Source organism: Tachysurus vachellii, chromosome 4 (assembly GCF_030014155.1).
Source record: "Tachysurus vachellii isolate PV-2020 chromosome 4, HZAU_Pvac_v1, whole genome shotgun sequence".
NCBI classification, from domain to species: domain Eukaryota; kingdom Metazoa; phylum Chordata; class Actinopteri; order Siluriformes; family Bagridae; genus Tachysurus; species Tachysurus vachellii.
In genome coordinates this window covers 10021121-10035317 of record NC_083463.1, presented here as the reverse complement: position 1 = coordinate 10035317, position 14197 = coordinate 10021121, and the positions used below count along the sequence as shown (strand labels likewise).

Sequence of the window (14197 nt, the reverse complement as noted above, 5' to 3'; positions counted from 1 at the left end):
GGGCCCAGCAGTGGCAGCTTGGTGGACATAGGAATCGAATTCACAACCTTCCGATTGGTAGCCCAACACCTTAACCACTAGGCTATCACATCCCCACAGACCAACCAAAAGCACAATGTAAACATTAACTGAAGCTGAAGAACTGATCTCGCATAAGTGTCTACACTCTGATGTTGCCATTCGATTCATTCCGTTACCTAATCAGTTAATGTGTAGGTGTATACATTTACTGTAAAAAAAAAAATACTGCTTTCTGGAACTGCCTCCTGGTGTGTAAGAACTTTCCTTTGCAACAAAGCACTACATGTCCTTAGGTCAACAAGCCCCTCCCACCCCCTACCCCATCCCAGTCAAACTTGGCATATCTCTTCATGTAAATCAAGATTATATACTTAAGTTACAGGAAAGCTTCAGATAGAGCTGTAATAGGAGATTTTGAGACACAACACAACAACATCTGTTTTCATTTATAGCAAGAGCTGATCGAGAGCCTGAGCAAGAAGCTGCAGGTGCTGCGGGAGGCACGAGAGAGTCTGCAGGAGGACATGCAGGACAACAACGCTCTGGGCGAGGAGGTTGAGGCTACCGTCCAGGGCGTCTGCAAACCCAACGAGCTGGAGAAATTCCGCATGTTCGTCGGGGACCTAGACAAAGTGGTCAGTCTGCTGCTGTCTCTGTCTGGACGACTGGCACGTGTAGAGAATGCCCTCAACAGCCTGGAGGAGGACACACCACTCGAAGAGAGGGTGAGGAGCCAACTAAAACTGAACATGTACCCAGATGAGGCTGGTTCCTCTAAAGTTTTCTTCCTCATAGCCTGTTTCCTTGCTACTCTCATTTCTGGCTTGCTCATTTAGGATAAACTGACCAATTTATAAATATAAAACTTGTATCCTGAATTGATGTATTTTTATATAGTTCTGTAAAACTGCCTTGTGACATTTGTCCATTGTTGAGAGCTGTACAAATAAACAAATTTATTTGAACATAATAGATATTCAAAGTGAGCAAACAGCATCTTGATCGTTCTTCTCTCACCTATACAGCGCACGTTGATGGAGAAGCGCAAGCTGTTGATCCGGCAGCACGAGGACGCTAAGGAGCTGAAGGACAACTTGGATCGGCGAGAAAAAGTTGTTTACGACATCCTGTCCAGCTACCTGCAGGAGGAGAACTTGGCCGACTACGAGCACTTTGTCAAGATGAAGTCTGCCCTCATCATTGAACAGCGCAAACTGGAGGATAAGATCAAACTGGGCGAGGAGCAGCTCAAGTGTCTGATGGACAGTTTGCCTCCAGATCAGATGGTCACTCTGCTGAAAAATGACAAATGAACTTAACACTTTTAAGTGATACTGCATCCAGATTTTAAAGTCAGAACAGATCTGAACAGACTCTGGCATTGCTGACACCCTGCTGATCCAAGGGTTTTCAGAATGTAAACAGAAACAAACCACTTTCTGACTGTTTTAGAACCACACCCAACTTTTGGGCTGCATCGTTACCGTTCAAAACTGTGTGATTATTGTGATTATAAACCATGCTGTACTGGATAAAATGCAAATTTCAAAGCGCTTATCGTGACTTAAGATCATAAAACTGTTTATCTGATGCGTTACCCTGACCATGTCCCAGTTACTCTTTCAGTATCTAGTCTTTCTGTAATTCTTCGTTTTGACCACTAGTGGGCAGTGGACGATGGTTACATTTGCCTTGACCACATGGTGCAAGCCACTTTCCACTTATTCCTCGCACTAGCATACACATAGAAGACTATAACATGAACATTTACATCTTATATTCATAACCTTCTCAGATATTTAACTTTCTGTCCAGATTCAGTAAGAAGGCTGACCTCGAGATTTTCATGATTTTCACAATTGTGCATTATTTCATTGGCATCAGTTCCTGCCCTGTCATGTCTAAAACAGTTTCATGTTTTTAGTAATTTATTGTAGACTTTTAAATCTGTAAATAAGACTAGAATATGCTAGTTTTTACTCTTTCACTTACTTGATCTTAATTCGAAAAACTGCCCTTTTAGCTTACATGCACGGTTGAAAAAGAATCGTATATACACCGTAAAGCGTAATGTCGGAATTAGAGCCACCTCAACACCTGCTTTTTGTAAAGTATTTGAGGGACTGCCTCAGCAATACAATATTCTCACTGAGAGTTGAATGCTTGTCTATAAAATAATTTCCTTTTGCCCAACGATATCTCGAGTGTTTTGTTTTGTTTTTTTTTTTTTGTATTTTTCTGCTGTACACATTGCACAACAAAAAATGGACGTGTTACTCACGTGACTGGTGAAGTGTCTCAATGAACTAAATGCAAGTCCAATCTGGGTATCAGAAAATCTTCACAAATATTTGTCAATATTGGTTAATCTATAAAAGAAGTGTTCTGTCACATTATAACAAATTGAAGGGGATTAGTAGTATTTAATAACACAGTGGTGATGAATACTCAACTGATTATCCAGAAAGGTTTTATTCATTTTCTGTAACATCAGCTATAATCCTCAGCATCGTGGAGCTGGACATGAACCAGGCACCAGTGTCTTTCACATCCAGCTCCGTCATGATGATGATTCACACAATGAGGTTGTGTTCTATTCCAGATTTGTCCTGCTTCCTTTCCATTGGATAGGATGACATGAGGCCTGTGTGTCACATTGTGAACTATTTTAGTGCGCTGTAAGGGTTTGAGAGATTTCAAGTCAATGTCTCCCTTAGATGGACGGATGGGAGAAAAAATATCCGTACAGTACAGAAATGTGATTGCAAATTCATCATGATCAAGTTAGCGGCACATGAGCTTCAGTTCACATCAAATATGAGGATGGCGGAAAAAATGATCTCTGTGACTTCAGCTGTGGCTGGATTGAATATTTCAGAAACTGCTGATCAGCTAGGATTTTCAAACACAACAGTCTCGAGTTTCTACAGAATGGTACACACACACTTGTACACCACAACACCCATGTTTTTCTTCCATACAGTTGTTCTCACTTGTTTAGTGCTTGTAAAAACGTCTTTCAAAATCATGAAACCAAACAATTTTTCATTAAATTGATGAAATTGTAAATGATTTTAGATCATCATAATTTAATCTCCTTAGGTCCTGCACATCTGTTCTAATGTTTGTGCTACATAGACTATTTTGCTGAACCTAAATTTAAACGGTTAATGCAATTGTAAGAAATATATAAATTTACTTAGCATTAAAAGTGCTGGTGGAGGAAAGTGTGGTCAGGGTTTATTGTTCACATGATCAGAAATAGAACCTCATTGCACCTTTACCACAGTTGGCAGAGAGAGAGAGAGATTATCTGAGCCTTTATTCATCTTTAAGTTCTAGGTTTAAGACAATGATTTAAGAATGATTTTAAGATCTGATAGAGAATTAGTCTTTAGGAAATCTTACAGTCCCTAGACTCCAGTCCCTCCTGGAGTTTTTCGTGTTTGTTCCAGCCAAGAATGCTTAGTTTTCTTGCAGCTTGATCATGGGATTATCACACAACAGTCTTTATAGTTTACCAGGAAAAAATAAACTTAAGGAGAGCAGCAGAATTGCTTAGCTGACCGAGGTTCGAGGAGGATGTCCAGACTGGTTCAGTCTGTCCAGACTTTTACAAGAGCGATGAGCAGAAACTTGCAGAATAGCTACAATGGGAAATGTCCACACGGAACTGCAATCCTGATAGCTGTCCTCATATTTGACGTGCGTAAATCGAAGAGGATATTTGGCTGGATGTGTGTTGTGATGTCACACAGAGATCAAGCTCCTTTTTATATCACAGACTCATCTTAAGGGACAAATAGTCATGTAGACTTTCTTTAGTATACATGTAAATAATTGGGGTTACACAGAGACTTTGGGGTGATCGAGAAAGACACTAACAGCCACAATATAGACAACTATAAAATAAATAAATAAATAAAGATAGTAATATTTTGAATAACTCGATGCTAACCTTTTTGCCCATGAGTAAACATTACAACAGGAGAGAGATTAGAAATCTGAAAAAGTCCAATATCATATTTCAGTGCATGGTTCATGTCCTGTGCTTTTCTTCAGAGTTATTACATCAAGCCAGAAAGCTGTCTATAAGCTTTAAAGGTTGCATCACGTCTATTTTAGTTCAGGTTCAAAGTATAATGTGCACAAAATAATATAATGAGCACTAAAAGATGTAATTAAAGTTTGTCGATGGGGAAGAATCACTGCACAAAGTTTTGAATTATATAAACCCATGACAATGCCACAGCATGAAATGTTTAGAAAAAGACAATATTATGAAAGAAATGAAAAATAAAGTGGAAAAAAGCGAAATGAATCCGAAGTGATGGGAGTGAGCTGTTCATTAATCATTAACTACACTTCTAATCTTCTTATGTTAAGTCCGAGTGACTTAAGTTCATTTGGCTTCAGCATCGTGAGACGTGAGACGTGATTTGTGTTGGGACGTGCGTTTTTTTGTCGTGTCAGGCTTTGACATTGTCTGAGGTAAAAGTCTCGATTTTTTATATTGGAATAATCCTTTTAATCGGATTAAAGTCGAACAGTAAGTAAATGTTTAGATTACACTGAGATTTCCTGTGAGACTATTATGGAATAAGGTTCCGTGGTTTGACATAAACGTCTTTTACGGTGTAGATTGTTGAGGCTCTGAAATTTTCATGGCTCACAAATGAAAAAGAACAGATGCTACAGCTAGAAGCTTTGTCACAAACATTTCTCTGTAGCCAGAAAAGATTACAGCATAATCTAAACACACAGTAATGATAGAACCTGCACGCAATTCTAATAAATATCCATTACAACTTTCTTTATCTTTCTTCTACATTTCCAGAGAATCTCTCTCTCTCTCTCTCTCTCTCTCTCTCTCTCTCTCTCTCTCTCTCTCTCTCTCTCTCATCTCTCTCCTCTTATTCTTTCTCTCTCTCTTCTGCCTCCATCTCTCTCTCTCTCTCTCTCTCTCTCTCTCTCTCTTGCTCTCTCTCTTCTCTGTCCTCTCATTCTCTCTCTCTCTCTCTCTCTCTCTCTCTCTCTCTCTCTCTCTCTCTCTCTCTCTCTCTCTCTCTCTCTTTTGCTCTCTCTCTTCTCTGTCCTCTCATTCTCTCTCTCTCTCTCTCTCTCTCTCTCTCTATTATTATTATTATTATTATTATTATTATTATTATTAATTATTTTATTTTGAGTGAGAGAGAGAGAGATGAAAACATAATTTCACATAAAAGCAAAGTTGTTATTGTTCTTAAATACATAACATGAATCTTTAAGTCATGTCTAAAATGTATTTTTTACTTTGGGTAACCGTTTCCAAAATTGTCCGTAGTGTGTGAGTGCGTGAGTGAAAGAGAGAGTGTGTGTGTGCCCTGTGATGGGTTGGCACTCCGTCCAGGGTGTATCCTGCCTTGATGCCCAATGACGCCTGAGATAGGCACAGGCTCCTCGTGACCCGAGGTAGTTCGGATAAGCGGTAGAAGATGAATGAATGAATAACCATTTCCTACATTACCCCCAATGCCACTCGGCAATGCCAACAGAACCAGTGGTAACTAGTCCGTCACAGCCTCACTGATAGACTCAGCTCAAACACATCACCATCCAAAACATTTTTCATGCTCATGTCCCTGTCAGTACCATGTTGCGTATTGTCTCATTGATCCCTAACTAGCTGAACTGAGTCACAGCTGTAACTCAGCGCATTCAGGTTTCCTTCAGTATATCTGCATTGCATTCTGGGATTTTGAATCCAGTGTTTGTCTCCACTGCTTCATACTGAATCTTCCATTAACATGATACTGAAGAAAGGAAACAAGTTTTTCCTTTTTTTGTTATTGAGAGTGTTTTCTATTAAGTTGGAGTTTTTTTCTCCTATTTCTCTTTTTTTTTAATTGCATAACAGAAACAATAACATAACATACACATATAGAGTTTCACAGAATATTCCATTTCTATCAGTTTCACTCCTTATAGCATTAAATGGCCTGGGACGGGATAATTTAAAAGAATTCAAGGACCCTATATCTTTTTTTTATTTCTTTTAAGACCTCAATGTATTGCTAGATAATGTTATTTTTAATATTAGTCCATTTTTGTTTTTTTTGTAATTATATATTTTCCATATATTTATTATTGTATTTTCCAATTATTAAATTATGTAATTATTAACTTATGCTCTAAACTTTTATTTTTATACAACAAAAATAAATTTTTACCTGAGAGTCGAAACTTAAGTTTTTTTTTTTTGTCTTGAATATTTCTGAATATTTTACAGTGTAGCACTTGGATATGTTTGACCATGACAGTAACTTTTTTTCATACTGTAGGAAGCCTAATGACAGAAGGTTCCAGAAGGCTACATGCAGCAACATTTACAGACATCACTGACTGAATTCTGGTCTATGCACTTAAACGATGAGCTACCTGGCCCACTGGCAGTTCTTTGGGCTAGTGCTGGCAGTACTGGGATTGATCCTAATGATTGCCACCACTGGAGTGGATGATTGGAGGGTGTGGTATGTGGACGACGTGTCCGTCATCACCTCTGGCACGGCCTGGGTCGGCATCTGGAGGGCTTGTTTTTATAGCAGCATCCTGGACACGGCTAAGTTCTGCCGGCGCATAAGCATCACAGACTCATTTATTCCTCCAGAGATCGCTGCAGCGCAGGTGCTGTGTATGACCGCCGTCCCTGTAGGAATCGCAGCAAACCTGATTGCAGGATACGCCATGAGACTTGCCTACTTCAACATAGATGGAGGGCATGTCAGACTTTTCTTTTTCTCAGCAGGTGCTTTATATTTCCTTACTGCAACGTGCTGGCTGATTCCTGTTTTCTGGAACATGAACTCGGTGCTTGAAAATCATACAATTGATTTCCCACCAGAGTTTCTTCTACCTCCTGCACCATATAAACAGGAGCTCGGTCTGGGCATCACAACAGGAATCGGCTCCTCTGTTTTGCTTATTATAAGTGGGCTGCTCTTCCTGTTCTACAGGCAAACACGTAAACCCAGGAAACACAAAGCTGAGGCAACTGGAGGTAACATGAACCTCAGAACTGATGCTCTGGACACTGAGATTGTGAGAGAAGGCAGATATAACCCAGCATTCAAGATAGAGGAAAAGCTGTAATGTAGATTTATGGATCCTATATAATGCTATTTAAACATCTTTACCTTACACTTCCAACCAATCAGATTTCACTCCACTCTGTCACAAAGTTTATATGGTGTTAAAAATGAGCTGTTTCTTTACCTTTTCAAATATCTCCTACTTCTCATCGTGGTCTATCCTAAATATACTGTAGTTCAAATATACAGTATACAAGGGAGATGTGGAAGCCTAGTGGTTAAGGTTTGACTAGCGACTGGAAGGTTGTGGGTTTGAATCCCCAAGCTGCCACTGTTGGGCCCTTGAGCAAGGCCCTTATCCCACAATTGTATAAAAATGAGGCAAAATGTAAGGAACTCTGCATAAGGGCTTTTGGCAAATGTCATAAATGTAAATTAACACCATCTGACCAATCAGATTTCAGCAGCACTGTGGTATGGTGTGATATAATGCACTTTAATTAACACTCAAATCAGCATGTTGTACTTTTATTTTTTATTTATTTATTTTTTTTGCAATTTGTTTTGACTATGCAGTGTAGTGTTTTTGCATTTTCAGGGGTCAGGGCTGCTGCTGTGCTGCAAAATCACAGGATGTGCCATTATGGTTGGGTGTAGAGGTGTTTAGTTTAACAGGACTAAAACATCCTTTCTGTTTTTTTTTGTTTTTTTTTTCATTTCAATGACAAAGGAGGCTGAACCAAAATGCAGTAATGGCTTTAATGAGAATGTTCATGTTGGACTCGTTTTAAAAAATATATAGTGAAGAAAGCTTTTGTGTTCAAAAGTATGCATTGAGAAGAATCATCTTAGAATCAAGTGCTGTAGCAAAAAACAGTAACTAAGTTGATTCCTAGATGTTCTTTGACATTAAATGCAGCTTTAAACAGATGAAGAGTGTGTCATTCCTTAATGAAGACTGTTCATCGTTAGTTAAATACTCTGGTATTAGATGAATGACACTTGATGATGTGAACACAATTCATCACAATCCGCTTGCCGGGCCTGATCATATCACTCGACTCTCTAAAAGCACACTCCATTTTTTATTTCTTACTTTCATTAGTTGCACATGAGTTATATAAACAGCAAGCAGAGCTAAGAGAATGAATTACAATTTGATGGAAATGTAACTCACTGCATGGCAAAATGTAATAATAATATTGAATGTAATACAGGTTCATGCTACTTAATAAAAAATGCTTACATTTTTCACTTAACCCAGTTACTTAACCTACTTTTACCAGAACCCCAGTGTTCCATCTCACCTGCAGAATGGAAATTGACTTATCAGGCAACGCCAATCAGCATAAACAAATAATTGATCACTGCTAGTCTTGAAATCAAAATGAGTTTGATTTCAGCATTTACATCGAGGATGTAAACAATTGTGTGAAAGAAAGCTAACTGTTTCTTTCTGAGAATATTTAATAGATTTTAGGTTAGCTAAAACAGAAATACTTAGAAAAAATTCTTAAATCCCTGTAAATGTCTGTCTGTACAATTCAGATATTACAGATTGCATGTGCATCCTCAGTCCTGAACTCTCTATATGTTAATTACGCTCCCTTCTCTCTCTTAATATTGATGACTTCTTATAATAAGATACAAAATGCAATGACACTAGACTGTATGTAAGGTTTCCATTTCCTATAAAATAAATTCCATTCCTATATTAGTCTTCATTCTGTACATGACCATCCTTTTTATTAGTCTAGTTGTTCTACATACTTTCTCCCAGTTTATAGTAAATGTTGTCTATCCATCTGCTCTCTGTACTTCTTTTCCTACATCATGTGGAAAATCTGGAGCCTGTCCCAGGTAACACGCTGTACAAGACAGGAGACACTCTGGACACGGTGCTATCCCAAGCCAATAGCAATGGAATGATATATATATATATATATATATATATATATATATATATATATATATATATATATATATATATATATTTATATATAGAGAGAGAGAGAGAGAGAGAGAGAGAGAGAGAGAGAGAGAGAGAGAGAGCAAAAGAGAATTGTGATGCAGTTCATAGTAAAATGAAACAATGTTCCATGAAACATTGATGAATGAAACAATATATATATATGGACATACTATTTGATATATATACAGTATATATATGGACATACTATTTGATATATATATATATATATATATATATATATATATATATATATATATATATATATATATATATATATATATATATATATATATATATCAAATGGTATGTCCATATATATATATGCTGCTGTCAAATAGTATGTCCATATATATATATATGGACATACTATTTGGCAGCAGCAGTTTGGAGCAGCATTGAAATGTCATGTGCAAAAAGTCATCACACACACATACACACACACAATTTATAGATGCCAGTTAGCCAATAATGCCTTTAGTCTAGGGGAGGAAATCAGTGGAAACCCCTGAAGCCCAGGGCGAACATGCGAAGGTGGTTGGAATCAAACCCCCAACCCTGAAGGTGCAAGGCAAACATACTAACCACTAAGACACCATGTCCACCTGCAATAAAGATGTTTAGTGTTATTGCTCCTGTCATTGTAATAAATGTTAATCTCTTATCTGTAGCCATGACTGCATGATGGTGCTTGTGCTGGAAAGATTAGAAGCTTGTTTCAGCTTTATCTCTTTTTTCTTCTTCATTTATTTTGCCAACCAATGGACGTTTGTGGTGTTTAGATATATGAGCTTGTTTACTCTCATAACGTTCACCAGGCCGTGATTCTCATATACATAGATAACAGGACTAAACCTCTCATCTGCAGTCAGACATTTTTCATGTGACTCTGGTTTAAATTTAGCTGATTTGTGAATAGAGGGATAAAATGCTTCCTACCTTGAACCAGAGGCTTTTGTGACCCCTGCTAGGACTGGAATGAAGCTTTATCATTAGCTCCCAGCACGACACCATCCCTTATTACTGTATTTCATTGTTGCTTTGCATGGCTTAATCTTATTATACTTGAATTGAAGAACAATTCTGATAAATCCCACTGTGAATAACATGATTTTCTCTTTTTATAAAACCACATAATCCTTCTGATTATATGATAAAGGGAGATTAATTAGTTCTTGTAGACTGAAGCTGATTTTATTTTCTCTTTGCATTGCATTATACTAGCATTTGTTATGTACAATATTTTACGTTAAAGATACATTTCTGTGCAAAAGTATTAGACACCCTAATTTTTTTGTTTGTCACTGAGTTTGTCCTAGTTGTTTCATTTTATGTCTTCTGCATTATTGTGACTGTGAATAACTTTTCAAGTTTTCAAATATATTGCCTTTATATATAAATATAAAAAAAAAAATCACAGAAAACATTTATGGAATTATGTATTAGACTACTCACTTCAGACAGGAAATGAAAGATGGATGTGAGATTTTGACAGTTAGAAAGATCCAAAAGTACTGAGGAAGATTCTCCAGGTTGACATGTAACAATAACTTTTGATTTTCTTAGAAAACTGCACTAAATGTACCTCAAGGCACTAATGCATCTTTAAAGACAAAGATTTATCATGTGAAATATTGGCATTCTAATCAACTCTGTTTAGATTAGAGCTGTTTTCTGTTCTTTATCAAAATTTTTATTTTTACATTTATATGAAAAAAATATTAATTGACATTATTTTTAAGGGCATATTTGTTTTCTTTATATGTTTACGGTACTGTAAAAGAGTACTTTTTAGTATGATCTGAGGATTGGATGGATATATCTGAATATGAATCTGTAATTCTTAACAAACTGAAAATATATTCAACTATTATCAACTATGTATTCTGACCATATTTCAATATAAACTGGCCCAAAATCCACATCTATAAAATATATTTATAATACTGCCTCTCTGTAGAACTAAATTTTTTTTTATTGTTTTTTAATGAATGCAGATCTGGCAAACCTCTTTTTATATTTCTTTCAGGAATTCAGCAATCCCAAAGACCTGAAAATAAAAATGAGTAAATATTATTAGCTGGCACATTTTGCCACTATAATCAACAGTTAAACAATGAGTTAAACAGTACTCTGATGTCTTGAAACCTAGTCCCATAACCTATTGAGTGATGTTAGAAAGAAAGAGTTTCGGAAAGATTAATTTGGTTAACACTGATTATCAGCTCGGGTGATGTTGATAATCTGAACTGTAGGAGGTCTGTATTTGTGTATTGTGTGTTTTGTAAGTATTTTTAGCTTCACTTCCAGGTCAACTCCAAATACAGATACAGATACAAATATGTATTGCACTAAACTGATCCAGATCCAGATGATAGCATTGTTTTAAACTCATAACCCACATGTCTGTATCTGGCTAGATATCTTCATATGATATGACAGTATAACAGTATAAAAGCTCACATACCATTTTTAAATCTATTCATTAATTGTAAAAATGTAAAGCATGTTAACATATTTGATTTGTGAAATATAGGTCTTACAATTATTTTTCCCAAGTCTTCGGTTTTATTCATCACCTCATCCACTTTACCTAAAAGAGACGAGATTTGTGATTTGAAATTAGGTCTTTCAGGTATGTTTGTACTCCAATTACAATCAAGCTCAAAAAACAATGTTTTTTAATGTAATTAGACATTTCCCATGTCACACAGAGTACTGTACAAAAGGCAAGTATCCTAGGTTATTTATATAAACACGTTCATCCTCAACATCAATCTAGAGATAAAAACATCTGGAAGACATCTTAAAGGCCATTGAAAAATCTTAGTCTTACTGTATGTTCACTCTTTGGACCCTTTGGTACTGTTTGGGTCCAATTAACCTGGGAAATGTTTGGGGATTTAAAAGCACTACACAAAAAGTCTTTCACAAATAATGTCTTTATCTCAGTGCCAAACATATAGATTAGAATTTTTAGAGTTGCTAAATCACATTTAATAATGAAATCGTAATTTGTTTTCGTGATACATTTATAATTTGTGTAACAAACATTAAATAGTATACATCTAGAAAAATATGGAATGGAACAAAGTTAGAATTAATTCAATTTGATTTCAATTCAATTTATTAGTATTGTGCTTTTTAACAACTGATATTGTCTCAAAGCAGCTTTACAGAAGCATAGAAACAAATTAAACAGCTTAAACAGATTAAAATTAAATTACTATTCATCTCTAATATCTATCCGTAATGAGCAAGCCTGAGGCAATGTGGAAAGGAAAAACTCCCTGAGATGATATGAGAAAAAACCTTGAGATTAACCAGACTCAGAAGGAAACCTCATCCTCATCTGGGTGATTGTCAGGAGATACTGGGGCAGTTCCCTGCCAGACCACCAGAGGAAGTGCTGACAGATGTTTTATCATATCATAGTCTGTTTTGCTTGTCATGTGTTATTTCCACATGTTGTGCAACGCCCTTTCTATTGATCTGCTTTCCTGCTTTGTTTCCCATTTACCCTGATGTTCTGCCCTATATATACCTGCCTTGTCGCACCTGTCTATGTCAGTCATTGTGTTTGTGTGGTACAGTGCAATGGCGCTATGTATTCAGGTATCAATTGAGGTAGTTATGTTTTCGTTACTCATACTTTACATACAATCGCTTTGCATTTTCTCTATGTCTTGTTGTAGGGTTAGTTTTGTTTTATGTTAATAAAGCAGTGCTTCAGTTTCATCCTGCATGTGGGTCTGATTCTTTGTAAGGCAGGTGATTGAGACTACTGTAGAGATCCGGGTTCGATCCCCGCTGTTGTCTGCGTCTCGCGACTGTCACAGTGATGAACATGAGAGAACAAAAGATTAATGCAGTCACTGGCAATGAAATACAGCTCTCAAAAATACAAAACATTCTAAGTAGAAATATAAAACAGGCTTGAGATTCCTCAAAGGGTCATCAAAAGGGTCAATGGTCGTGTTGAATTATACAACAGTGTTCTTTACTTTCAGAGTTTTATTTCTTTGGTTCTGACAGAAATGTCATCGAGCTCTGTTTGAACCTGATGAACAACAAGATACTGTAGACTTAACAGCCACTTAACAGTTAATGTTACCTGATAAATGGAGTATAATGACATGTGCATGCCTATAAAAGATTGTGTTAATACTTTACAACAACTTCAGTTTACTGCCAGCACACAGAAGAGATCAATGTGTCTAAGGGTCATAACTGATACAATCAGCAGATATCAACATGACATAAATAAATAGATTAAAACCTAACCTTACAGAATATGTAAGTAATTTCCCCAGATTTCGTGGAATATAACACTTTTCTATCATTATAGTTATAAGTTTTTTTTTTATTGAAATTTAAACATTAATTTCTTGGTGGCTTTTGATGATAAACGTTTGCACATTAGGAGCTAGTGCTGTGAGAAAATGTTTCACATCTTGTCAGCTTAACAGAAAAAACGTCGCTAGTTTTGGTTACACCGGTATATGTTCACGGTAAATAAGGGGAAACAGAGCATATGATATAATGCTTGTGAAACGGTGTATAAAAGTCTATTTAATATACTGAGTAGAATATAAAAATGGTTAAATGGTTGATTTTGTTATTGTGTTAATTCCTTGCTTACATAAATGTTGTTATTAGCAGTATGTTTACTATGACTAGTGAATTCCAAGAATTCCACTCTTGGAATTCAACAATTCAATTAAATTCAATTCTGTTTGCACAAATACAACAGCCTGTGTGTTGTTTTATTGAAGTGTTTTTGTTTTTAGTTCCTCTTTCAAAACTTTGTTTACATTTTATTGCACTAACAGTCATCTAGTAATTATGTGTTGAAATAGAATTTCCTCTTCCTTAGCAGATACCCAGTTCTTTTGGGAATACAGTAAGTGGCAATTAGCAGCAAAATCAAAGGGCTGTTTGTTTTCCTGATAGCAATGCAGCTCTTCTTATCTATTGTCCATCACAGGAAGTTGTAAGTGTATACGCCCTTTAATCTGGCGTCTTCTGGTCTGAGGACGCTTAGTCTCAGCTGGGATTTTTGCCCCTAACTGGAGACTAACTAAAGAAAATAAATATATTTCAAAAATGATCTGCAGCATCAACATGCAGTAACGTGAAA

General features: G+C 36.4%; 2 protein-coding genes across 6 annotated transcripts in view; both read left to right on the top strand.

Annotated features, from left to right (window-relative positions):
* Positions 1 to 2214, top strand: part of shroom2a (shroom family member 2a) — a 172857-nt gene extending 170643 nt beyond the window's left edge. For all 5 annotated transcript variants that reach the window (XM_060867645.1, XM_060867646.1, XM_060867647.1 and 2 more), the window contains 2 exons: positions 474 to 746; positions 1047 to 2214. In XM_060867645.1, coding sequence (XP_060723628.1) covers positions 474 to 746; positions 1047 to 1334 — 561 coding nt within the window. In that variant the 3' untranslated portion in view covers positions 1335 to 2214. The remainder of the gene's footprint in view (positions 1 to 473; positions 747 to 1046) is intronic.
* Positions 2215 to 4411: 2197 nt separating this feature from the next.
* Positions 4412 to 8347, top strand: cldn34a (claudin 34a). Its single transcript, XM_060867642.1, has 2 exons — positions 4412 to 4512; positions 6342 to 8347. Exon 2 carries the CDS (start codon positions 6430 to 6432, stop codon positions 7147 to 7149), a length of 720 nt encoding a protein of 239 aa, XP_060723625.1. The 5' UTR covers positions 4412 to 4512; positions 6342 to 6429; the 3' UTR covers positions 7150 to 8347.
* Positions 8348 to 14197: the final 5850 nt, after the last annotated feature.